Source organism: Lacerta agilis, chromosome 5 (genome assembly GCF_009819535.1).
Source record: "Lacerta agilis isolate rLacAgi1 chromosome 5, rLacAgi1.pri, whole genome shotgun sequence".
In the NCBI taxonomy this organism is placed as follows: Eukaryota; Metazoa; Chordata; class Lepidosauria; order Squamata; family Lacertidae; genus Lacerta; species Lacerta agilis.
The window spans coordinates 93,551,172-93,576,005 of NC_046316.1; the positions used below are offsets into that span (position 1 = coordinate 93,551,172).

Genomic DNA, 24,834 nt, shown 5'->3' on the forward strand with positions numbered 1-24,834 from the left:
GCCAACCAGATGCCTGCGGGAAACTTGCAAGCAGGATCCGAGTGCAACCCTCTCCCCTTCTGTGGTTTCCAGAAACTTCGGATTGCAAGCCCCAAGGGGAGCAAGCTTCTTTGGAGTCTGCTGAGATGATTGGGGGGGTGTCCCAAAAGAATGAGTCTCGCTGGGATTCTTGGGGGGCAGCCACGACCAGGTGAAAGAGAAATGAAAGAGCGTTGGTTTATTAATTCCGTGCCTTTTATAACACCCTTCAGGTCTGGGGGGCTTAAAACAAAGCTGTGAAAAGGACCACCACAAAAGGAACACATGCAGGGTCTGGCCCAGGGCCCATCTAGTCCAGCATCCTGTTCTCAAAGCTTCCGAACAGATGCCTCTTCTGGGAAGGCCCCAAGGAGGACCAGAGGGCAAGAGAAACTGGTGTCCAGTAGCTGGCACTCGGGGGACGCGGGTGGCGCTGTGGTCTAAACCACAGAGCCCAGGGCTTGCCGATAACAAGGTCGGCGGTTCGAATCCCAGCGACGGCGTGAGCAAGGGACAGCGCACGGAGGCGCCCCCCTGGGGGCGGGACATCATGACGCATGTGTCGTGACGTCGCGGCACACGTCGGACGGACTGTGCATGTGCGAAAATGCCGCGCCTGCACAGTCCATCCAGCCTGCCGCTGCTGCTCCCATAGCGAACAGGCAAGCTGGCGGGCGGGTGGCGGCTTGTGGGGCTGCCCCGTCCGTGCTGCTTTATGGATGGGGCGGCCCCAATGGAATTTCCGGGCATGCGCAATGCATCAGGCCCAGCGCTGCTGCTCCTGCGGCGACCGGGGGAGCTGCTGGGTGAGCGGCGGCTTGTGGGGCTGCCCCGGCCATCCGTGGAGCAGCACGGCCGGACTGCCGGGCAGCGGGGCTTGGCTTGGGGAGTGGTGGGAGGGGCTGCCGAGTGTCACCCTCCTACCCTGGAACCCGGGGCGCCCCGCCTCCATCGGCCTTCCCTTGCTACGCCACTGGGGGTGAGCTCCCGTTGCTCGGTCCCAGCTCCTGCCAACCTAGCAGTTCGTAAGTACGTCAAAGTGCAAGTAGATAAATAGGTCCCACTCCGGCGGGAAGGTAAACACCATTTCCGTGCGCTGCTCTGGTTCGCCAGAAGCGGCTTAGTCATGCTGGCCACATGACCCGGAAGCTGTGCACCGGCTCCCTCGGCCAGTAAAGCGAGATGAGCACCGCAACCCCAGAGTCATCCGCAACTGGACCTAATGGTCAGGGGTCCCTTTACCTTTACCTTTAACTGGCATTCAGAACCATCGCTGACTTCAGCAGTGGACACAGAGCAGAGCTAGTAGCAACCGAAAGCTTTCTCCTACCTGAATTGTCTGGCTGGCCACTGTGAGAACAGGATGCTGGACTAGATGGCCCACTGGCCTGATCCTGCAGATGCTCTTTTGACGTTCTTAAGACCCTAAGGATGGCTGTAGCAGGGAGATTTGACTGCACTAATTCAGAATACTGGGAGGGGGGGCTGGCACTTTTGAAAGATCCCTGCCCCCCCATTATAAAATCCCTATAAGCATACAGCTCACACACCGGGGAGGCATGAATGGTTTTCCACCCCTTTGTGTTCTGTATCTTTCTTGTTTTACTATATGCTGGGACTTCTTAAGATGGGGCATTGCTAAATATGATCTCGCACCCTCTGCTACCTGCGAAGATTGGGCTTTGTGCCACTGGGGCAGCTTTCCGGAGGAGGGGAGCCTCTGCTGCCTTGCAGCGCCCCCTCTGCAGATGGCCCGGGGGTGGTGCTGCAGCCCCCTGCTCTTCAGTGGGTCGGACAATTCACCCTGTAAAGCTGCTGGCCAGGGCCATCTGTAGCATAAACCAGGGGTCAGCAACCTTTTTCAGCCGTGGGCCGGTCCACCATCCCTCAGACCATGGGGGGGGGCTGGACTATATTTTGAAAAAAGAAAATATGAACGAATTCCTATGCCCCACAAATAACCCAGAGATGCATTTTAAATAAAAGTACACATTCTACTCATGTAGAAACACACTGATTCACGGACCGTCCGCGGGCCGGATTGAGAAGGCCCACGGACCTTACGTTGCCTCCCCCTGGCATAAAGACTTTAGCCAAAGTTGTTGAGCTTTTTTAAGGGGAGGGCAGCTCAGAGTTGGTGTGATGGCCTGGGAGTCAGACTCTGATGCTGAACCTGAGGGATCCCAGCCTGCACAGGGTTCCCCGCCTCCAGAACCAGCTGAGCCGGGGCCAGGGCTTGAGCCTGAAGGATCCCCACCTGTGCTGGATCCCCAGGTGCAGGCATCAGCAGAGTCTGCTCTGGCTCCTGATGGGAGGGAGGACCCATTGCCTGCAGGTGCTCCACTCCCAGCCTCTTCAGAGGAAGCTGAGGCAGCCCCTGGGTCCTGTAACCCACCAGCCTCTCCTGAGCTGCAGAGGCTCAGGACAGAGAGGCGAAGGGAGCTAAGTGCCTACAGGAGGAGTGCTCGCCTCCAGGCCCGGAGGAGAGGCGAGTCTCCGGAGGATCGGGACCGCCCTAAGCATAGGGCCAGATAAAAGCCAGCCAGACCCAGCCCAAGTTGCGTGAGCAACTTAGTTGCAAGCGTGTGCTCAACCTGCCACCTTGTGCCTGCACCTGCCTTGGACCTTGACCTGCTCACTGCCTCGCTCCCCGCCGGACTGACCTCCTTTGGACCCCTAGATCCAGGACTGGACTTGGACCTCGCTTCACGGACAAACCCCTGGGGCCAGCACAGTTGTTGAGTCTTTTGGGTGGGCACACAACTCTCTCCCATACCGCCAATCCCAGGGAACCAGGAGGGCAGAGCCGGCCAGCTGCCTCAGTGCCTGCAGCAGAAAAGCCTGCGGTGCTCCGATGCGCTCTACTCCGCTCGGCAGTGGCTGTCAGGTGGCCTGGCTCTTCAATCCCCGGACTCCAAATCTCGGCCATGGACTCTGGCGCCCCTGAGAGCCCGGCGCCCGAGTGCCCCGCACCCCTAGCGCCTATGGGTAAGCCGTCCCTGCTGCTGGCTACTCAGTGCCTCCCGGGCTGGTCATCGTTTTGTTTGAAGACCACCAGCCCTGACCCCACTTTCCTGCATTGGCAAGGGGAAGGATTATCATAGAATCCTAGAGGTGGAAGAGACCCCAAGGGCCATGCAGTCCAACCCCCTGCCAAGCAGGAAACACCACCAAAGCATTCCTGACAGATGGCTGTCAAGCCTCCGCTTCAAGACCTCCAAAGAAGGAGACTCCACCACACTCTTTGGTAGCACCACACCCCTTGGTAGGGGATTGTATGCCCCCCTGCCCAAGGGTGGTCCTGTGATTCACCTGCGGTTGCAAAAGGATCATTTCCTTTTGCGTGGAAACGATCCGGAAGGGTTAATCCCGGGACCAGATAAGGGGCAGGGGGAGAGGAAGCGCTTGCGCATCCGGCTTGACAGCCACCAGAGGTATTAATTGAATGTCAGTGCTGCTGGAATTTGCTGTCGCACTCAGAACTCCGGATAATGCACCATTGTTATGAAAACTGATCATCCAGCCTTGGCAATGGGTTGTTTCTTTCAGCGTGACAATCAGCTCTGTCATTTTGGGGGTGGGCATGTTTCCGTTGGGTGTAGATTGTTCCCTACACTTAGTCTCTTCTCTTCCCCACACTTCCACCCACACCTTTTCCCTTTTGAAAGGAGAAGGGGGGGCGCCTTTTAGCTGCGCCGCTCTTTGTCGGATAATTTTGGGAACGGTGCGGGAATCGGGGATGAGATCTCGGAAGGCCACGGCAAAGGGAGAAGCATTAGCAATCAGATGCAATTTTGCGCGCTGAATGAGTGCTTTGATCAAGCGATGTCTTTCATAGCACTCTCCTCCTAAAATATAAAATATGCCGTAGTTGAAGTATTTGGGGATGAACCGAGCAGCAAACATTTCTGCTCTGCAAAGAAAACTCATCCCTGGGAAATTACCCAGGAGTCACAAGGTCTTCTTGAACCCGAGCAGGTGGGAAGCATGCAGTCCATGGCCTTGCACTGTTGAATCTCAAAATCTTAAAAGTGTATGGTGAAAAGGGACCCAAATTGTTATCTGCCCCCTGCAATGAAGGAATATTTTGCCCAGCCGTCTGCAGTGCAATTCAGGAGGAGCTGGCAGGGAGGGGCATTGCCACCCCGCTGACCTCCCATCAGTGGCATCACTGCTTTTTGCCAGGAGGGGCAAGGAGGTCGGTGCTGTTCAGGAGCACTAGTGAGACCGCCAGTTGGGCTCTGCAGGGGTACTCACGCAGCACCCCCTCCCTGATGCCTCACCCCCTCCTTCCTCCCCGAAAGCAACAGCAAAAGAAGCTAAATGCTGGAAGATTCGGGGCAGACAAAAGAAAGCGCTCCTCCAGAAAGTTAGACTGTGGAACTCTCTCCCACAGGACGCAGCGGGTGTCTTTAAAAGAGAACTGAAAGAGGAAGGCTACAAAGCAGAATGGCTATGCTGTGCCTCCGCAGTTGGAGGCAGTGACGGTTCTCAATATCAGTGGCTGGAAACCGCAAGAGGAAAGTGTTGCCCTTGTGTTCGAATCCTGCTTGCAGGCTTCACTTTGGGGCACTTTGCTGTGAGAACGGGATACTGGGCTTGATGGGCCATGGACCTGATCCAGCAGGCTCTTCTTACATTCATAAGTCTGCAGGCCTTCCAGCGCCACTGAAAGCCTTCATAAAATCGTAGAACTGTAGAGTTGGAAGAGACCACGAGGGTCATCTAGTCCAACCCCCAATGAAGGATTTTTTTTTTTTTTTGGTCCAGTGTGGGGCTCGAACCCACAACACAGAGCTTAAGGCTCTCGTGCTCTACTGACTGAGCTATCCCAGCTCAGCTTGACTTCTATGACCGCATCGCATCCTTAAGACATTCAACAACAAGAAGAAGACAGGCAGACCCAACACTGCTCTCTTCCCCCCCTCCTCCTCGCAGAACACGGTGTCCCAACTATTCTTATCCCTCGCCGTCAAATGGCTGTCATGAGCAGAAGGTCTTAAAAGATTAAAGTGTGGTCACCGGTGGCCTTTGACTGGAAGGGAAATCCATACATGCAAAGCCCTGTGTGTGTCTGCGCGACATGTGCGGGGCAGGCGAGGGTTCGACAAGGACCAGGAGCGGAAATCTTGTTAGGCCGCTGACTAGAAACGCTGTTCTGTCATCGATATTTCTTCATTAGGAATAATGATTTTTCCACGTCCGCTGCCAGTGGGTTCCCGGCCGTCCAAAAGCCGGGATGTGCCATGAATCTCTAAAGCGCACTTATCGCAGGGACTCCGAAAGCGGTGAGAATTAAAAAAGCGGCGAGGGGGGCAGGGGAGAGAGAGGAGATTGCACGCACTGCGACGCCGCAGGAACAGCGGTTATTGATGGCACCTGTGGGAGCCCTTAGGTGGATATTTCAGTCCGATGTATTTACATAAGAAAGACGTCCCGGCTGAGCTCCGCAAAGACGCCGTGTTCTGTTTCCCCAGCTCTCCGTCATGTATCACTCTGCAGCAGCGGCGGGGGCTCTGGGGAGCAGCGGAAGGAGGCGCATGTAACCGTGCTGAAGGCATCTCCTTGCAAGCCAAAGAAGCAGGGAGGGATCACATCATCGCGGAGCGTTCGTCCGTTCCTTCCAATGCCTCGCCTGACCTCTTCCTTAAGAACATTGCCGTCATCGATTAAACTGATGTGCCCCCATCCATCCGAAGATCACAGGGCAGTTTAGAATGTAATAACGTAAGGATACCGCGCTGGATCAGGCCACAGGGCCTTCTAGCCCAGCATCATCTTCACAGTGGCAAGCAGGACCAGAGCACAAAAGAAACTCTCACCTTCCTCTGGTTTCCTGCAAAGAGATTATTTTTCCAAGAAGCATTGCTGTCTCCAGCTGCAGAAGCAGAGCAGAGCCATTGTGGCTATTAGCCATCGGCAGAGAAGAAGAGAGTTTGGATTCGATATCCCGCTTTATCATTACCCGAAGGAGTCTCAAAGCGGCTCACATTCTCCTTTCCCTTCCTCCCCCACAAAAAACACTCTGTGAGGTGAGTGGGGCTGAGAGACTTCAGAGAAGTGTGACTAGCCCAAGGTCACCCAGCAGCTGCATGTGGAGGAGCGGAGACGCAAACCCGGTTCACCAGATTACGAGTCCACCGCTCTTAACCACTACACCACACTGGCTCTTGACAGCCCTCTCTCCTCCATGAATCTGTCCAATCCTCTTTTAAAGTCATCCAAGGTGATGGCCATCACTGGCTCCTGCAGGAGGGAGTTCCACAGTTTATTACTTATTTTTTTATTATTTGTACCCCACCCACCTGTCTGGGTTTCCCCGGCCACTCTGGGCGGCTTGCAACAAAGATTAAAAATACATTAAAATGTCACTAAAAACTTCCCTAAACAGGGCTGCCTTCAGATGTCTTCTAAATGTCAGGTAGTTGTTTATCTCTTTGACATCTGAAGGGAGGGCGTTCCACAGGGCGGGCGCCACCACCGAGAAGGCCCTCTGCCTGGTTCCCGGCAACTTCGCTTCTCTCAATGAGGGAACCTCCAGAAGGCACTCTGCGCTGTGTGAAGAAGGACTTTTATCTGCCCCGAACCTTCCAGCATTCAGCTTCCTTGGGTGTCCTCGAGTTTTAATGTTATGGGAGAAATTAGTGGCCTGGACTTAGTCGTGTTCATTCGTATCAGCAGGTCCTTTCTGAGTTATGCTTAGCTGAATGCCACCCTCCCTAAACATCAAATAGAAGTTTGCAAAAATCTAGAAACAAAGCGTTACCAATGAAAATGATGTGCAAAATGCAGTAGAAGATCCACATTTAAAGCAGATTAATTAACAAGGGGGGTGGAGTTCTACGATACATTAAAATTTAAAATAGAACAGGAATGCAAATGCACAGTAAAAATAATCCACATATAAACCACCATTAGCAATGTAACAAACTAACTGAGATAGCATCCTTTTCATGCAGAAGTTGCGGTTCTTTGAGATGCTCAGAATCTCCAGGTTGGCCTCTGTTTGGAAGCAGGAGACTTTACCAAGCAACCCCTTGGGTTGACCCAGCAGGGCACTTCTTACATATTTTATTTTATTTTATTTTATTTTATTTTATTTTATTTTATTTTATTTTATTTTATTTTATTTTATTTTATTTTATTTTATTTTATTTTGTAAAAAAAACAACAACACATTTTTTAATTGTTATTCTTTAAGTTTCCTCAAACATTCCTGAAAAATGCATTGTGAAAACCTGTGCATACATCGCAACACTGTAGAATATTTCCAAGGGTTAGTATCCAGTCATGTCCAACCAGTAGATCGTGATCTACTGGTAGATCCCTGGCTGATCCTGGTAGATCACGGGACCCTTATCAATTGTGGTATTAAATGAAGTTTACCAAAAGTTAACAAATGAAAGCTGAAGAAATATGGGCAATCCTACCCCCCAAAAAGCTCAACAACTCTGGGCTCAACAACTCTGGGCAATCCACCCACGCCACACATGCTCCTCCTCTCTCCAATGACAATGGGTACATCAATGCCAGTTTTTTTTATTTTATACTGGGAGTAGATCCCAGTCTCTTGGGAGTTGGACGTGCTTGGTATAACTATAAACCTTTGGGAGTTGGTATTTAGTTTGTTGTAGAATTTGTGAATGAAATGAAGCTCCGCCCTCCTTGCGCAAAGGTGTCTCTCTGCTTTGTCCCTCTTAAATTGTGTGCCATTTTTTCAGTCAGGGCCTCTTGTGGGAGCGTGTTCCACAAGTTAACTATGTGCTGCATTTCATTTCACTTTTGATTTGCACACCGACTTTCTATATTACTGTGCACAAGGCCGTCTACAAGCTGAAGAAAGAGCAAAGTAGACAGCAGAGATCACACACATAATAAACCATCTGTTCCAATACAAAAAGGCAAACAGTAAAATTAAATATTAGCAAATAATAGTTAAACCGTTTACACTTCTCAGTTACAATAAAGAATTACTAAAGTGTAATCAGCAAAAATAACTGCAAGTCACAATGCATGAAGAAGTCCTTCCTTTTCTCTGTCCTGAATCTTCCCATATTCAGTAGGGTGGGTCATAAAAAAATAATTCGAAAATGTTTCCTCCCTTGATCTTATGGTATAAACATAGTTAAATCAACATGTTTTATCTTAAATAAACAGATATTGCAGAAAATAATAGCATGCAACTATTATTGCTCTACATAAAACCTAAAATTTATGTTTATTAGTTCACAATTTAACATACTGAGAATTAAATGAGTCAAATTCCTATGTTTTTATCACTCGAGGTGAAGCAAAATTTCAATTTGTAGGAGCAGGGTCCAAATATTGACTGATTTGTCCCAAATTTGAAAATTAACTATGTTTATACCATATGCCTGAGATAAGATCAAGGGAAGAAAATTTTTGGGAAAAAAATTTATGACCCACCCTAATATTCAGCTTCATTGCTTGTCCGCAAGTTCTAGTATTAGCCGAGAGGGAGGAAAACTTTTTCCCAATCTGCTTCCTCTGTGCCGGGTCTAATTTCGTAAACTTCCGCCCCGCCTCCTCTTCCTCCAGCTAAACCCTGTTGATGCCCCCTTTCGTTCCCATGGGGGTCTCCTTCGCGGCCAAGCGCCATGAGTGGCCTCTAACGCCAAGCCCCTCTCTGCCCTCCAGGTCGCTGTGCCCGCTGCGGGGAGAATGTCGTGGGGGAAGGAACGGGCTGCACCGCGATGGACCAGGTCTTCCACGTGGAGTGCTTCACCTGCATGACCTGCGGCAACAAACTGCGGGGCCAGCCCTTCTACGCGGTGGAGAAGAAAGCCTACTGCGAGCCCTGCTACATCGTAAGTGCCTCTGACCGCTCTCTGCTTCTGGCGGAGCTGGGTGTCTCATTCATTGTGCTTCTATCCCGCCTTTTCCTTTAAGGAGCTCGTGGTCCGTCCTTCCGTCCCCCCGTCCTCATTCAGTCCTCACGACAGCCCTGCGAGGTAGGCTTGGCTGAGAGACAGTGAGCGGTACCCAAAGCCACACCCCATTGAGCTTCGTGGCCAAGTGGGGATTCGAACCCCAGCCTCTCCCAGGTCTTAGTCCAGCACTCTAACCACTACACTACACTGGCAGGTGTCATCAGATTCAGGAAGACTGTTTGTATGTTCTGTGTCTCTCTGATTCTTGAGTCCCCACTTACACCAGGGGTCCCCATGTGGGATGGAGTGGGATTATCCGTGGGGTGCACCAAGATTCAAGGGGGTGGCATGGGGCACTGGAGGTCATACCTTTCGCTGTCGATGCTCATTGGCTGTCTGGAGGACTCAGGTGTGAGGAATCTTCTGAGGAATTCATTTCTGGGAATCTCCAAAGCATGCGCCACTTTGCATTCAGCTAAGCTGCTGGGATGAAGTATCTCCTTTGACCCACATGAGGAGCGGCCTATTTATTGCATTTCTAACCAACCTTTTTCTCGATAAGGAGCTCAAGGCAGTGCTCCTAAACTCCACATTTTGTCCTCACTGCAACCCTGCGAGGTCAGTTAGCCTGAGAGTGAGCGACTGACCAGAGGTCTCTTCCATTTCTATGATTCTATGAAGTCATGGACTTAAACCTTTCTGGAGCAAAAGGGGACCATTTGATAGATTCCTCTTTAGTGTGTGTTTTGGGTAGGTAAGCCAACCCTACCTTTTGCACAGCAGAGGAGTCAAGAAACACACTTTGTGCAGGACACCACGCAACAGTTTCAAAGTCAAGTCATGTTTCTCTTACCCTTCAGCATTACATAAAAATTTACAGCAATGTAAAACAAAACGTTTAAGGCCAGCCTCATTGTATTTATGTTTCTTACTGGAAAGGAAGGACAGTTTCTTTGGGAGGAAGGTTTCCTGGGGAAGCTGTCTTCATTTCACCTTCATTTCATGTGCCAAGGTGGCAAGGAAGGACGTTGTGCAACTTCAATCCCAAAGAGAAGGCCTATGTAGGAATGTGGCAGAGCATATGCTTGGCATGCAGAAGGTCTCAGGTTCAGCTCTTCCCATCTCCGGTAGTAGAGGTGGAAAAGACCTCTGCCTGATGTCTCAGAGAGGTCAGAAAGGAGAGGAAACTAGGCAAAGGGTCCTGTGGGTCATTGAACCCCTGCCCTACTTGGCCAGTGGACATTCATAAAATTTGGGACAATCCCAAAATTTATCCCAAACCCCAGGTTCAATCCCAGTTCAAAGGATCTTGGGTTGGCAGACGTCTGAGAAAGACATCTGAAACCACCTATCAGATTGGACAAGTTGGTGTTACAAGGACCAATCTCCTGACTTGGTTCCAAGCATCTTACAAAGCTGTTCCGCTGTGTTGTTTGGAGGCCAGCCCTGTCACTCACAGGATAGCACCTCCCTCTGGCTGAGACAGACAGGATCTAGCATCTTTAGAGTCCTATCCCAGGGGAAGGGCCTTCCCACCCCAGATCCTGCCTAGGACCTTTTGGATCAGCCAGGGGGACATTGTAGCTACATAGGAACCACTTCATGGGGGGGGGGTAGCAATGACGTTTTGTGCTCCCATCACCCTTGTGTTAGGAATTAGATCACTGGCCTTACAAATCCAAGGAAGGGGAGGTCAGTATATCCTGCTTCCCCAGATGAGCAACTTGGAGGGAGATCTGATTCAGGACCATGGACAGTTCTCCGGCAGCTGAGACCAAACATCTATGTTGTCTCAGCAAGGTTCTGGTTCTTCTTCTAGTTCTCCTCCTCCTCCTCTCCCTTAGAACTACAACAACATAAGAATACCGTGCTGGATCAGGCCAATGGCCCATCTAGTCCAGCCTCCTATTCCCAGACAGATACCCCTAAAGGGAACCAGAAAGCAGGCACAAGAGCAACACTCTCCCTTGCTGTGGTTTCCAGCAATTGGTATTCAGAAGCATTTCTGCCTCTGACTGTGGAGGCAGATCATAGCCTTCATGGTTAGAGGCCATCAATAGCCCTCTCCTCAATGAATTTGCCTAATCATCTTTCAAAGCCATCGCTACCTGCTGTGGCAGTGAGTTCCATGGTTTAACTTCCTTTTGTTGCTTTATGCTGCCACAACGCCGAAGATTACCACTCCCTACCAGCAGCAGCACCTTGGTGGCAGCCTTTCCTCCAGCTTTATACCTCTCAAACAAACAAACAAAAAAAAAAACAAAAAAACAACCTCAATTGCATCTCCAGGGCTGGGTGGTCTCCATCCCTGGAGTGCTGCTTCCTGGCCAGTTGAAAAGTCTTCTGCAGCTAATGGCTCCTTTGGGGCTAATGGAGTTTCCAACTGTGAGGCATCTCTCCCCAAGGTGACTGTGTCTCACGAGAGGTGTCTCCTTCAGGCACAAGGAAGTGGAAGCAGTTCTAGTGACCCACATGAGATGGACCAGGGCACCCTTCTCCTCAAAGTTACAGTTTCCAGATGACTCTGTCTTGGAGGAGTTCTGGTCCAGGGTCACGATCCTGCACTCACAAGAGCGGGGAAATCTTTCAAAGGGACAGGGAGCCCCTCCCTCCTGTCTCGCCCCGAATCTGCCATAGTTTGGAGGTGTATCTGCCTCGAGCAGAGCAATAATGGTTTTGAGATTATTTAATCTCATTACTTACGCACTTCATTAGCCTGAGTGAATTGCTGGCGAAGGTTCAGTAAGCTTCCTCCGTTCGGAGATAAAAGGATGAGCAAGAAAACGCAAAAGGATCCTCGTCCTCTCGCCCGCTTTCAGATTTATCATCTAATCTTTGTTAAAGCATAAAAGAATGGTAATTGGCCGGCGGCATGAGCCTGATCCTCAGCGCGGCTTTGAGCGCTGGAGGGGCAGGATGACAACCAGCGTCGAGGACAATTGTCCCAGAGCACCGCAAGGACATCTTGTAAGCAACCACTGAGGGTCCCCAGGGACTCGACAACATTTAAGAACAACTGAACATTCAAAAGAAATGCAAATACAAAATAGAATAATAGCATTGTGGAGTTGAAAGAGCGCCACGAGGGTCAGCAACCCTCTGCAATGCAGGGATCTCAGATAAAGCATTCGTGACAGAGGGCCACCCAACCTTTGCTTGGAAACCTCCATGGAAGGACTTCTGAGAGGGTCCATTCCACCGTCGAACGGCTCTCACCATCACCAAAGTTCTTCCTAAGGTTTAGTTGGAATCTCCTTTCTCGTAACTTGAATCCATCGGTGGTGAGTTGAACCTCAGAAGCATTTGAGGGATTAACTATTCAGCAGTTAAACATCAGGAATAACTTCCTGGTGGTGAGCACAGCAGAACAGACTCGGTCAAAAGGAGGTAGACTCTCCTTCCTTGGAGGTTTTTAAGCAGAGGTTGGATGACTAGCTGTGATTTCTGCATTACAGGAAGTTGAACTAGATGGCCCGTGGGGTATTTGAAGACTGGTGTCATAGGACCTTTCACAGTATCCTCTCCTACAGGCTAGGTAAAGGTAAAGGGACCCCTGATTTCAGTCGCGGTCCAGTCGCAGACGACTCGGGGTTGCGGCGCTCATCTCGCTTTACTGACCGAGGGAGCTGGCATACAGCTTCTGGGTATGTGGCCAGCCTTACTAAGCCGCTTCTGGTGAAACCAGAGCAGCTCACAGAAATGCCGTTTACCTTCCCGCTGAAGTGGTACCTATTTATCTACTTGCACTTTGACGTGCTTTCAAACTGCTAGGTGGGCAGGAGCTGGGACCGAGCAATGGGAGCTCACCCCGCTTTGGGGATTCAAACCGTCGACCTTCTGATCGGCAAGCCCTGTGGTTTAACCCACAGCGCCACCCGCATCCCTCTCCTGCAGGCTAAACATGCCCAATTCCCTTGATCATTCCTCAGAAGGAATGTTCTGAGGAATGTTCAGAAGGTGGTGTCTGATGTTCCCGGGTTCTGGGTTCAACAGCCAAGAGCCGCCTACTGAGACCCACCCTCTTACCCCTGGGTAGGGAAGGAAAAGGAATCGGTGTAAATCCAACACTCCTTCCCCCAAACGCAACTCTCGCTTTGAACTAGATGGGGAATTGGTTGCTTAGGATGAAAAGCAGGACAGCGGCCGTGGGCCAGCCCTGCGTGGATTGCATTGCAAATGCTAAATCTTCTAACGCGTTTCCAATTATCTGGCCTACACCTTCATTCAGTCTCTCTCCGTTTGCCATTATTCATATCGTCTGAGAAGCCTTGCTGGTCTCTTGCCGCCCCTCTCTGCCTCCCCCAGGATGCTAAAACGGTCTCATAAATAACCCTGGGGTGGGGGCAGAAACATGTCTGTGTCACCACGTGGGACGAGGAATGGGAGAATCTGTGCATCTCTGTTTGTTTCTCATGTTTTCAAAGTTCAAGATCTTCGCACCAACTAGCAATTTTTATCGTATTTCTTTCAACAACAGCAACAACACTTTAGGAGAATGGTCAGCCTTTTAGTGCTGATTTCTCTTAACAGACAGGCATTTGCATGCAATTGTGTCTAATATACATGTTTTCGCAAAGCAAGTATACACACTTTTCCATAATAGGTGCATTGCTTGGACCTATTACATGGTCAGAGAACTGTGCTGCGCAATTCAGAGAAGTCCGTGTTTCAAAAGGTGGCAAAATAGGTGACAGGATACCCAGAGAGAGAGAGGGAGGGAGGAGAGGAGAGGAGGGATTGAGAGAATGCAGTGCAGTGACTAGCAGGGCAATCCTGCTTGTGTCTGCTCATCAGTAAGTCCTGTGGTCTAAAGCACTGAGCCTCTTGGGCTTGCCAATCAGAAGGTCGGCGGTTCGAATCCCCGCGACGGGGTGAGCTCCCATTGCTCGGTCCCTGCTCCTGCCAACCTAGCAGTTCAAAAGCATGTCAAAGTGCAAGTTGATAAATTGATACCGCTCCAGCGGGAAGGTAAACGGCATTTCCGTGCGCTGCTCTGGTTTGCCATAAGCGGCTTAGTCAGGCTGGCCACATGAACCGGAAGGTGTACACTGGCTCCCTAGGCCAGTAAAGTGAGATGAGTGCCGCAACCAAACTTGACATGAGTCAACAGTGTGATGCAGCAGCTAAAAAAGCCAATGCAATTCTGGGTTGCATCAATAGGAATATAGCGTCTAGATCAAGGGAAGTAATAGTACCACTATATTCTGCTCTGGTCAGACCTCACCTGGAATACTGTGTCCAGTTTGGGGCACCACAGTTCAAGAAGGATACTGACAAGCTGGAACGTGTCCAGAAGAGGGCAACCAAAATGGTCAAAGGCCTGGAAACGATGCCTTATGAGGAACGGCTTAGGGAGCTGGGTATGTTTAGCCTGGAGAAGAGAAGGTTAAGGGGTGATATGATAGCCATGTTCAAATATATAAAAGGATGTCATGTAGAGGAGGGTGAAAGGTTGTTTTCTGCTGCTCCAGAGAAGCGGACACGGGGCAATGGATTCAAAGTACAAGAAAGAAGATTCCACCTAAACATTAGGAAGAACTTCCTGACAGTGAGAGCTGTTCGGCAGTGGAATTTGCTGCCAAGGAGTGTGGTGGAGTCTCCTTCTTTGGAGGTCTTTAAACAGAAGCTTGACAGCCATCTGTCAGGAATGCTTTGATGGTGTTTCCTGCTTGGCAGGGGGTTGGACTGGATGGCCCTTGGGGTCTCTTCCAACTCTAGGATTCTATGGTTCTATGATTATTATTATTAGTTGGCCTCCATGGTTCTCCTCCTCCCCATTTCGTCCCCACAACAACCCTGTGAGGTAGGTTGGGCTACGAGATGGTGCCTGGCCCAAGGTCACCCAGTGAGCTTCATGGCTGAGTGGGGATACGAACCCTGCTCTCCCGGGTCCTAGTTTGACACTCTAACCATTGCGCCACACTGTCTCTCAATTCCCCCCGACCCTGCCCTGCTTGATGTTCCCACCCCCACCCCCCCACCCCCGGACTGCTCCTCCCATTGCCTCTGCTCCCTCCGAAGGTCCGAAAAGTTGCAGCGGAGCCACGGCAGCAGTCTTGGGACGGAAAGCGAAGGTTAGTTGCAATATCCTTGCATGCGCTGTTATAAAAGATTGACGAGAGCGATGCTCGCCCTGTGCCAGCTGTCAGCTTTCCAGCCTCGGTACTTATCAGAAGGACGTCGCCCAAGAACGAGCAGTTTGCTCAGGCTGGGGACACACACGGCTTCGCTAGGCAAATGTGGCGTTTGCCAATGTCCTGGTGACATTCTCTCAACCAGGACCGTTCTCCTCCTGTGACATCATTTCTGTTCCCTGTGAGCTGTTGCGTCCCCCCATTTTTGAGAGGATAATGATGGGAGTTAGGTCCTCCTTTTTGCTGCTCACCTGTACCTCTTCAACGGCCTCCCCTGATATACATACCGTATTTTTCCGTGTATAACACACCTCCATGCATAAGACGCATGGGGGACTCTGAATTAAGAAAATGGGGGGAGGATTGCCCAGAGTTTTTGAGCATTTTTTTGGGGGGGGATTGCCCAAAGTTGTTGAGCTTGCACATGTCTTGCACATGTCACGATAGCCATCTGTCCCACTCTGGGCGGCTCCCAACAGAATATTAAAACCACAATAAAACATCAAACATTAAAAACCTCCCTAAACAGGGCTGCCTTCAGGTGTCTTCTAAAAGTCAGAGAGTTGTTTATTTCCTTGACATCTGATGGGAGGGCGTTCCACAGGGCGGGCGCCACCACCGAGAAGGTCCTCTGCCTGCTTCCCTACAACCTCAGTTCTCGCAGGGAGGGAACCGCCAGAAGGCCCTCGGAGCTGGACCTCGGGGTCCGGGCTGAACGATGGACCTCAAGGTGGATCGCAAGGATCTCCCCCTCCTCGTTTAATCCTCACAACAACCCTGTGAGGTAGAGGTTAGGCTAGGAGTCAGTGACTGGCCCCCAATGTCACGCCCAGGGAGCCTCATAGCCGAGTGGGGATTTGAACACAGGTCACTCCCAGGTCCGAAACTCTAACCACTAAGGCCACACACTGGCTCTGTGGCCTGTTGCTGGGTCTGAATCTGTTTGGAGGCCGTGTGTTTGCAGGATGAGGTCTAAAGGAGTTCCCCAACCAAGTCTTGTTGACATATTTAATTGTGTCACATCACACTGCTTTATTCCCAGTTTCCTATTCTTTTGGGGGTTTTTTGCTTTTTTTAAAAAAAAAAAACACCTGGTTTCAGAGGGTTTGACCCCAAATGGAATAATATACAGCGAAATACAAATGCCCTCGCAATAACAACAGGAATTGATAATAATAGTAGTAAAACTGAAGGCAAGCCTCTCTGGGGCCCAGATCCAACCTTTCCTACTCTCTTGGTGTCTAATGGGGCTTTGCACAGGAAAACCTTTCTTGCAGTTTGAAAGCAGATGCCAGATCCATACTGTAAAGAACAGCTATTTTTAAAATAATATAATTCATTTGCTGTTTTTTCCCCCATAAAAGAGATTATGAAGAAGAATAGCAGCCAAGTAAGAATGTAAATCAGATGCAAGAAGAACATTTAGAGAATATATATATATATATATATATATATATATATATATATATATATATATATATATGCAGGCACATTTTTAAAAATCCTGTATTTTTGTTTTTATCGCAACCCAAATTGGAGAGTAATTTACGGAAAGTGCTTGTCTGTGTTTGCTGCTCCCAGCGCTTGGTAATTTGAATTTTAACTGCTCAGTGGGATCATTAAGACTATTATGTTTGTTTCCCAAAGAGTATAAAGAATTCTGAGTGACTACTTGAGAAACAAAAGGGTGGGGAGAAGAAAGATGAAATTCATTAAAATGCCTCTCACACTCTTTGAACTGAAGAACACCTGAGCCCTGTCAGGATATCACCCTCTGTGGGCACTTGGTTCCCTCTGCAGGTACAGATCAAATAAATTGCTTAGGGTTGAATTTGGGGGGCCTGGGGGGCTTTCGTTTTGCCAGTGTCGGCAAAAAAAAAGGTAAAGGACCCCTGGATGGTTAAGTCCAGTCAAAGGCGACTATGGGGTTGTGACGCTCATCTTGGTTTCAGGCCGATGGAGCCGGCGTTTGTCCACAGACAGTTTTTCCAGGTCACGTGGTCAGCAGGACTAAATTGCTACTGGCACACGGAGGATCGTGATTCTGGCATACTAGGTTGGCAGCAGCTGGGACAGAGAAACGGGAGCTCACCCCGTCATGGGGATTCGAACCGCCGACCTTCCGATCAGCAAGCCCAAGAGGCTCAGTGGTTTAGACCACAGCGCCACCCGCGTCCCTAAGTAAAAGTAACCACAGCAAAGAGTTGTGGGCCCTAACAACCCAGCAGAGCTGCCCGCCAGAACTGGATATGGCATTCAAAACAAGCAGGAGTTCTGTACCAGTATGACATCACCTTGCCAACAAAGGTCCGTATAGTTCAAGCTATGGTTTTCCCAGTAGTGATGTATGGAAGTGAGAGCTGGACCATCAAGAAGACTGATTGCTGAAGAATTTATGCTTTTGAATTATGGTACTGGAGGAGACTCTTGAGAGTCCCATGGACTGCAGGAAGATCAAACCTATCCATTCTGAAGGAAATCAGCCCTGAGTGCTCACTGGAAGGACAGATCCTGAAGCTGAGGCTCCAGTACTTTGGCCACCTCATGAGAAGAGAAGACTCCCTGGAAAAGACCCTGATGTTGGGAAAGATGGAGGGCAGAAGGAGAAGGGGACGACAGAGGATGAGATGGTTGGATAGTGTTCTCGAAGCGACTGGCATGAGTTTGGCCAAACTGTGAGAGGCAGTGAAGGATAGGCGTGCCTGGCATGCTCTGGTCCATGGGGTCACGAAGAGTCGGACACGAGTGAACGACTGAACAACAACAAAGTTTGTTCTTGGTATGAGCTTTCGTGTGCATGCACACTTCTTCAGATACCAAGAACAAACTTAGTTGGTCTCTAAGGTGCTACTGGAAGGAAATTTTTTGGAATTGTGAATTACCGTATTTTCCAGCATATAAGACGACTGGACGTATAAGACTACCCCCAACTTTTCCAGTTAAAATATAGAGTTTGATATATGCTTGACTGCACATTCTCCACCCGGAGTATAAGACGACCCCCTACTTTTGAGAAGATTTTCCTGGATTAAAAAGTAGTCTTATACGCCGGAATATACAGTATGTTATTTGTTATGTTGTAATATTGGAAAAAATGGAAAACTTAATAAAAATTAAATTTAAAAAAGCAAGGAGGATATTTTCCTGTTGCAAAGTTAGTTGAATTAAGGAGAATAGCAGCCTGGAAGGACCCCATAAGAAGAGCAAACAAAGGAAACCGCATGGTGGACATTCCAGCCTGGATGGAGGACGAGAGACGCTTTGTGCAGGTGCTCAAGAGCCACTTGCCATCCAAGGCAGAGGGATCACCTTGACTGCGGAATCTCAAGGCTAGAAAAGTCATCCCGCCCCCTCCAGAGAATAATGTATGGAGGGCAATGAAATGCAGCCATTTGCAAACAGAGCTCCGTGCGGTTTGGGTGAGCTGCTTGTGGCGCCTGCCAAAGCAGAGACCCGAAAGATGCTGCGTCCCTCTTTTTCGCGCGATGTTCTAGCACAGCGGCTGAAAGTCCCAGCTCCGATCCCTGCCCTGTCCTGCAACTCTGGAGAACTGCCGCTGGTCACTGTGGATCGGGTGGGGAATTGGACCCCGACAAAGGTCTGGGTCGCTCTCTCCGCCACCCTCCATGGACCATGTTAGGCAGGTGAGGAAGGCTGCCCACCCACTGATCTCCTGATGACACGGTGACATCCATTTTTACCTACGCAGTGAGAAATTAATACTCTGTGGGTGCAAGCTCACCACGGCGCTAAGCTTTGAAGAGTCAACATTTAGCTAGTTGCCAGGGCTTTGAGTGCTGTATGCAGCTCCCAGGAAACACCGAACATCAGTGCTTGCAAAAAAAAAAAACAACAGCTGGGGCTTTGCAAGGGCTCCCAAACAGCTTATCATTGGCACCTCCAAACCCCTTTTTTGTCTGATCTCATTTTACCTGCCGGGTGTAGGGCAGGTGGGCATGGAGCTCCGATGGGAGAGTTCTCTTGCTTTCACGTTTTGCCCGGGGACACTTCCTGGGAGTGTCTGGCCACTGGGAGAAGTTCTGTTGCTGAGAACTTTCATAGAATCTTAGAATTGGAAGAGACCCCAAGGGCCATCCAGTCCAACCCCCTGCGATGCAGGAAACCTGACTAAAGCACCCATGACAGATGGCCACCCAAAGGCTGTTTAAAAACCTGCAATGAAGGAGAGTCCACAACTTTCCAAGGGAGTCCTTTCCACTGTGGAGCAGCTCTCTTAAAAAGGTAAAGGGACCCCTGACCATTAGGTCCAGTCGTGGACGACTCTGGGGTTGCAGCGCTCATCTCGCTTTACTGGCTGAGGGAGCTGGCATACAGCTCCCGGGTCATGTGGCCAGCATGACTAAGCCGCTTCTGGCGAACCAGAGCAGTGCACAGAAACGCCATTTACCTCCCCGCCAGAGCGGTACCTGTTTATCTACTTGCACTTTGACGTGCTTTTGAACTACTAGGTTGGCAGGAGCAAGGACCAAGCAACGGGAGCTCACCCCATCGTGGGGATTCGAACCGCCGACCTTCTGATCAGCAAGCCCTTGGTTCTGTGGTTTAACCCACAGCGCCACCCGTGTCCAGCAGCAGCTCTTACTGTCAGAAAATTCTTTCTGTGCTGGCCCCAGGGGTTTGTCCGTGAAGCGAGGTCCAAGTCCAGTCCTAGGTCTAGGGGTCCAAAGGAGGTCAGTCCGGCGGGGAGCGAGGCAGGGAGCAGGTCAAGGTCCAAGGCAGGTGCAGGCACGAGGTTGCAGGTTGAGCACACGCTTGCAACTAAGTTGCTCACGCAACTTGGGCTGGGTCTGGCTGGCTTTTATCTGGCCCTGTGCTTAGGACGGCCCCGATCCTCCGGAGACTCGCCTCTCCTCCGGGCCTGGAGGCGAGCACTCCTCCTGTAGGCACTTAACTCCCTTCGCCTCTCTGCCCTGAGCCTCTGTAGCTCAGGAGAGGCTGGTGGGTTACTGGACCCAGGGGCTGCCTCAGCTTCCTCTGAAGAGGCTGGGAGTGGAGCACCTGCAGGCAATGGGTCCTCCCTCCCATCAGGAGCCAGAGCAGACTCTGCTGATGCCTGCACCTGGGGATCCAGCACAGGTGAGGATCCTTCAGGCTCAAGCCCTGGCCCCAGCTCAGCTGGTTCTGGAGGCGGGGAATCCTGTGCAGGCTGGGATCCCTCAGGTTCAGCATCAGAGTCTGACTCCCAGGCCATCACACTTTCTGATGTTTAGTCAGAATCTCCCTTCTTGTAACTTGGAGCCCTTGATTCAAGTCCTACCCTCCAGAGGAGAAAACAGGCTTGCTCCCTCTTCCATGTGACAGCCCTTCATAATAATAATAATAATAATAATAATAATAATAATAATAATAATAATAATAATAATAAATAACAACAACAACATTTTTATTTGTATCCCATCCTCCCTAGCCGAGGCTGGGCTCAGAGTGTCTAACATCATAAAATCAATACAAAACATAACTTTAAAATAAGCAAACAGATCACAAAAGTAACATTCAACAATCATTAGGATAGTATAAAATAATAATAATATCAGCATATAAAAGTTAAACAGAAATCCACTCAACAGTTACAATAAATAATTTCTAAACTATAATCAATAAAACAATGGCAAGGCACAGTACATAAAATAACACAATACAAATTGAGAAGCAGAGACTAGAGGATGAAGCAGAGACTGGTGGAAGGAGACCTTGCCTGATGGAGTCTCTCACCTCACAGTTCTTCCTTCAGGACCAGCTCCCTCATGAGGACTCCCAGGGCTGGAGGGTAGGGCAAGGCAGGTGGAAGGAGGCCTTCAGATATTTGAAGATGGCTCTCATATCTCCTCTCAGTCTCCTCTTTTCCAGAAAAAAAAAATCAAAAATCAAAAAATCCTTCCAGGAGCACCTTAGAGACCAACTAGGTTTGTTCTTGGTAGGAGCTTTCGTGTGCATGCACACTTCTTCAGATACCTCTTTCCCAGGCTAAACGTACCCAGCTCCTTCAAGTGCTCCTCATAAGGCTTCGTTTCAACTTGGTTGCCCTCCTCTGCACACACTCCAGCTTGTCAACAACCTTCTTAAACTGTGGTGCCCAGAACTGGACACAGGACAACCTGCTTCCTCAACTATCCCAATCCGTCAATAGCTCAGGATCAGCTGAACAGAGAGGAAAGCTGCTGTTGTAGTATCTAATGTATTTATTTAAAATATTTCATCTTCAAAGGTCTCTTTTCAGAAATGCCGGCACATTCACACCCTTGCTGTGCCCAGCTTGGGCAACACAAGGCAAGGGAAAACAGCCCCTCTCCCAATGACCCCTGATGCAGGAAGGACCCCGTGTCTTCTCTGTCCTGTTGTGATGCTGTAATGCAAGGGTAGGCAACCTAAGGCCCATGGGCCGGATGCGGCTCATAGAATCCTAGAATCCTAGAGTTGGAAGAGACCACAAGGGCCATCCAGTCCAACCCCCTGCCAAGCAGGAAACACCATCAAAGCATTCCTGACAGGTGGCTGTCAAACCTCCGCTTAAAGACCCCCAAAGAAGGAGACTCCACCACACTCCTTGGCAGCAAATCCCACTGTCCAACAGCTCTCACTGTCAGGAAGTTCTTCCTAATGTTTAGGTGGAATCTTCTTTCTTGTAGTTTGAATCCATTGCTCCGTGTCCGCTTCTCTGGAGCTCAATCACCTTTTCAATCTGGCCCCCGGATGGTCCGGGAATCAGCGTGTTTTTACATGAGTAGAATGTGTGCTTTTATTTAAAATGCATCTCTGGGTTATTTGTGGGGCATAGGAATTCGTACATTCCCCCCCCCCCAAAAAAATAGTCCGACTGAAAAAGGTTGCTGACCCCTGCATGTAATCCCTGAGGCACAAGACGCAGCATCTCAACCTGTTTCTTGTGCCCTCTCCATTTGGAAGCAGTGACTCCTGTGGACTAGACGACTCTTGGGGTACCATCAAACTCTACGATTTATGGTGGGGGAGAACGGAACCATTGCACTCATTGCCCAAACATCATGGAGCAGAATGAAGCCATGCCACCCACCCCTTCTCTAGCTGGAAAGCAGAGGCCTTGAGGTCCGGAAGTGACTTTGTAGGTGACATTAGCCGAAAGTGTCCAAATCTGGTAACACAGAAGGAAGGCCGTGCTTAACCTTTGTCCCTCCTGCCATTTATCTGCTCACGATCACCCTCCACAATCTGATTTTCTCTCTGCAGGGGAAGAGAGATTCACAGATCCCTTGTCCTCTTTGCCCTTGCGGCTGGGAAATCAGCTGGGAGAGGACCCTTTGGAGTGGGGAAACAGCTGCAGGGGAGAGGGTTAAGCAGCCCACTGCTCCTCTCCTACTTACTAACATCCGGGGCTGCTTTGCAGTGTAAAAACCCCAGGAGCTGCTCACCTGCCTACCGTTGTAGCTTCTCATATATCTGCTTTCGTTTGCTGGTGGAAATTCACAGAGCTGCTCAGACAGAGGCAGGGTCTCCGGTGCCAGCCAGGCCACAGTTTCCCCTTTGTAATTTGGAAAATGAAGCTTTTGCCTTGTCATCCTTTTTTTTTTCCTTTTTGGTACTTTATTAATTTTTAATTCCGTTAAGTGTTTGTGGATGGGGGAGATGCATGGGCTGTAAGTGGGATCTGTTATTCCGTTTCTGTACTCCCTCGCAAGGGGCAAAATATCAATAACAATAAAGGAGTTGCTAGCCGTACTGAATACTGAAAAGGGCTGTGGATGCGCAGGATAATAAAAGTGCTATTCATGGGACTGGGGGTGTTTGGTTTTGTTTTTTGCCGTAAAGAATCACTCTCTACTTTGAATTACAAGCATCCTCATTCGCTGAAACTCTTATGCTGTATACATGCACATCTTTTTTTCCTAAACTGTCAGTCAGGTTATCACTTCATGCTCCTGCCTCTTCTTTCAGACTTTCCCTCTCCGTCACTTCATCTTTTTTTTTAATTCTTTATTCTTTTTAAACCCTTTTTATGGAGCCCTTACATCTGTTAATAAAAACCCTTAATTCATTCAGAACATTTTACAGCCACTCCAGATAAAAGTTTAATCAGATGGAATTATTGCCCTTCTAATATTCCCTTAACCTTTGCGTTCCAGATCCACACTGTTATCACTTAAAATTTAAACCCCTCTTTTACGGACATAGCTTTTTCTCTCCCCACTTTCCTCTCGGAGAAGTTTTTGGCACCTGGAAAGTGCGCTGGCACATCCTCGGGGTCGCAGGATACTAAACCCACGTTCCAACCAGGCCTCCTGTATGCCCCGTTAATTATCTTAATGGTGACATGCTGCTTTAAGAGACACCTTTATTAATCCCACTAAATCTCCTCTTTTTATTGTTGCTTAAACACTTTTTCCTATCCATTACATAGATGTGTTTAAAGCGGGCTGTCTGCTGGAATGAATGGCCCCATAACTCCGCACAAACTGCCCCGGCGCGTTTCGATTTCGCGCCCTCGGCAGAAAGGGAGAGGCATGGAGTAGGGAGCGAATGGAGGTGTGTGGGGGGGGGGAAGATGATGTTCTGTTCTTTGCAGAGCGTCCCTTTCCTCGCAAGGCGAGGCTGCCATCAAATCTGGGTGGCGGAGGCGTTGTGAGGAACAGGCTCCCCGCCGCAGCCACAAATCCTACCCCGCAGCTGCTAATGATATGTTAAATTATGGCAACACAAAAGGAGTTTAAGCTCCTCATTTACTCTGCACTTCAGCGCCGTACATTTTGTTAGCTTTGGGCGTTCTCCTCGCTCGTCTCCTTCGTAGGTTTCTAACGACTTCATACGGCGTCGACCGTACGGAATCATAAGTCGGTTGCAGCAAGGCCGATCCCGTGATGTTTGCGCAAAGGATTTATTGGCACTCCACAAATAATTGTTGTTCAACTCGTAGCTCTCCAGGGCTCGTAAGTCAGGAGCCAGGAGATGGAATTTCTCCTTGGGCGTTGATGGATCAGTCAAGTTAATATATTTATATACCGCTTAATGCTTACAAGAGTCTCTAAGCAGCTTGTTGTTGTTGTTGTTGTTGTTGTTCAGTCGTTCAGTCGTTCAGTCGTGTCCAACTCTTCGTGACCCCACGGACCCGAGCACGCCAGGCACTCCTGTCTTCCACTGCCTCCCTCAGTTTGGCCAAACTCATGCCAGTCGCTTCGAGAACACTGTCCAACCATCTCATCCTCTGTCGTCCCCTTCTCCTTGTGCCCTCCATCTTTCCCAACATCAGGGACTTTTCTAGGGAGTCTGCTCTTCTCACGAGGTGGCCAAAATACAGGAGTCTCAGCTTCAGGATCTGTCCTTCTAGTGAGCACTCAGGGCCGATTTCCTTCAGAATGGAGAGGTTTGACCTTCTTGCAGTCCATGGGACTCTCAAGAGTCTCCTCCAGCACCAGAATTCAAAAGCATCAATTCTTCGGCGATCAGCCTTCTTTATGGTCCAGCTCTCACTTATCATACATTACTACTGGGGAAACCATATCTTTAACTTTATGGACCTTTGTCAGCAAGGTGATGTCTCTGCTTTTTAAGATGCTGTCTAGGTTTATCATTGCTTTCCTCCCAAGAAGCAGGCATCTTTTAATTTCGTCACCATCTGCAGTGATCATGGAGCCCAAGAATGTAAAATCTCTCACTGCCTCCGTTTTGTAAGCAGCTTACAAAATAATAAATGCAATATATGTGGTAAACAGAAAAAAAATGGAGAATCTACAATATTATGCAGTGTAGTACCAATTGCTCAGTCCCACCTTCTGCCAACCTAGCAGTTCAAAAGCACGTCA

The 24,834-nt window shown here is 49.5% G+C and overlaps 1 protein-coding gene across 1 annotated transcript in view; it reads left to right on the top strand.

Moving 5' to 3' along the window:
- Positions 1–24,834, top strand: part of LPP (LIM domain containing preferred translocation partner in lipoma) — a 112,038-nt gene that overhangs the window by 71,720 nt on the left and 15,484 nt on the right. Inside the window, exon 5 of the mRNA XM_033150919.1 lies at positions 8,677–8,846. Coding sequence (XP_033006810.1) covers positions 8,677–8,846 — 170 coding nt within the window. The remainder of the gene's footprint in view (positions 1–8,676; positions 8,847–24,834) is intronic.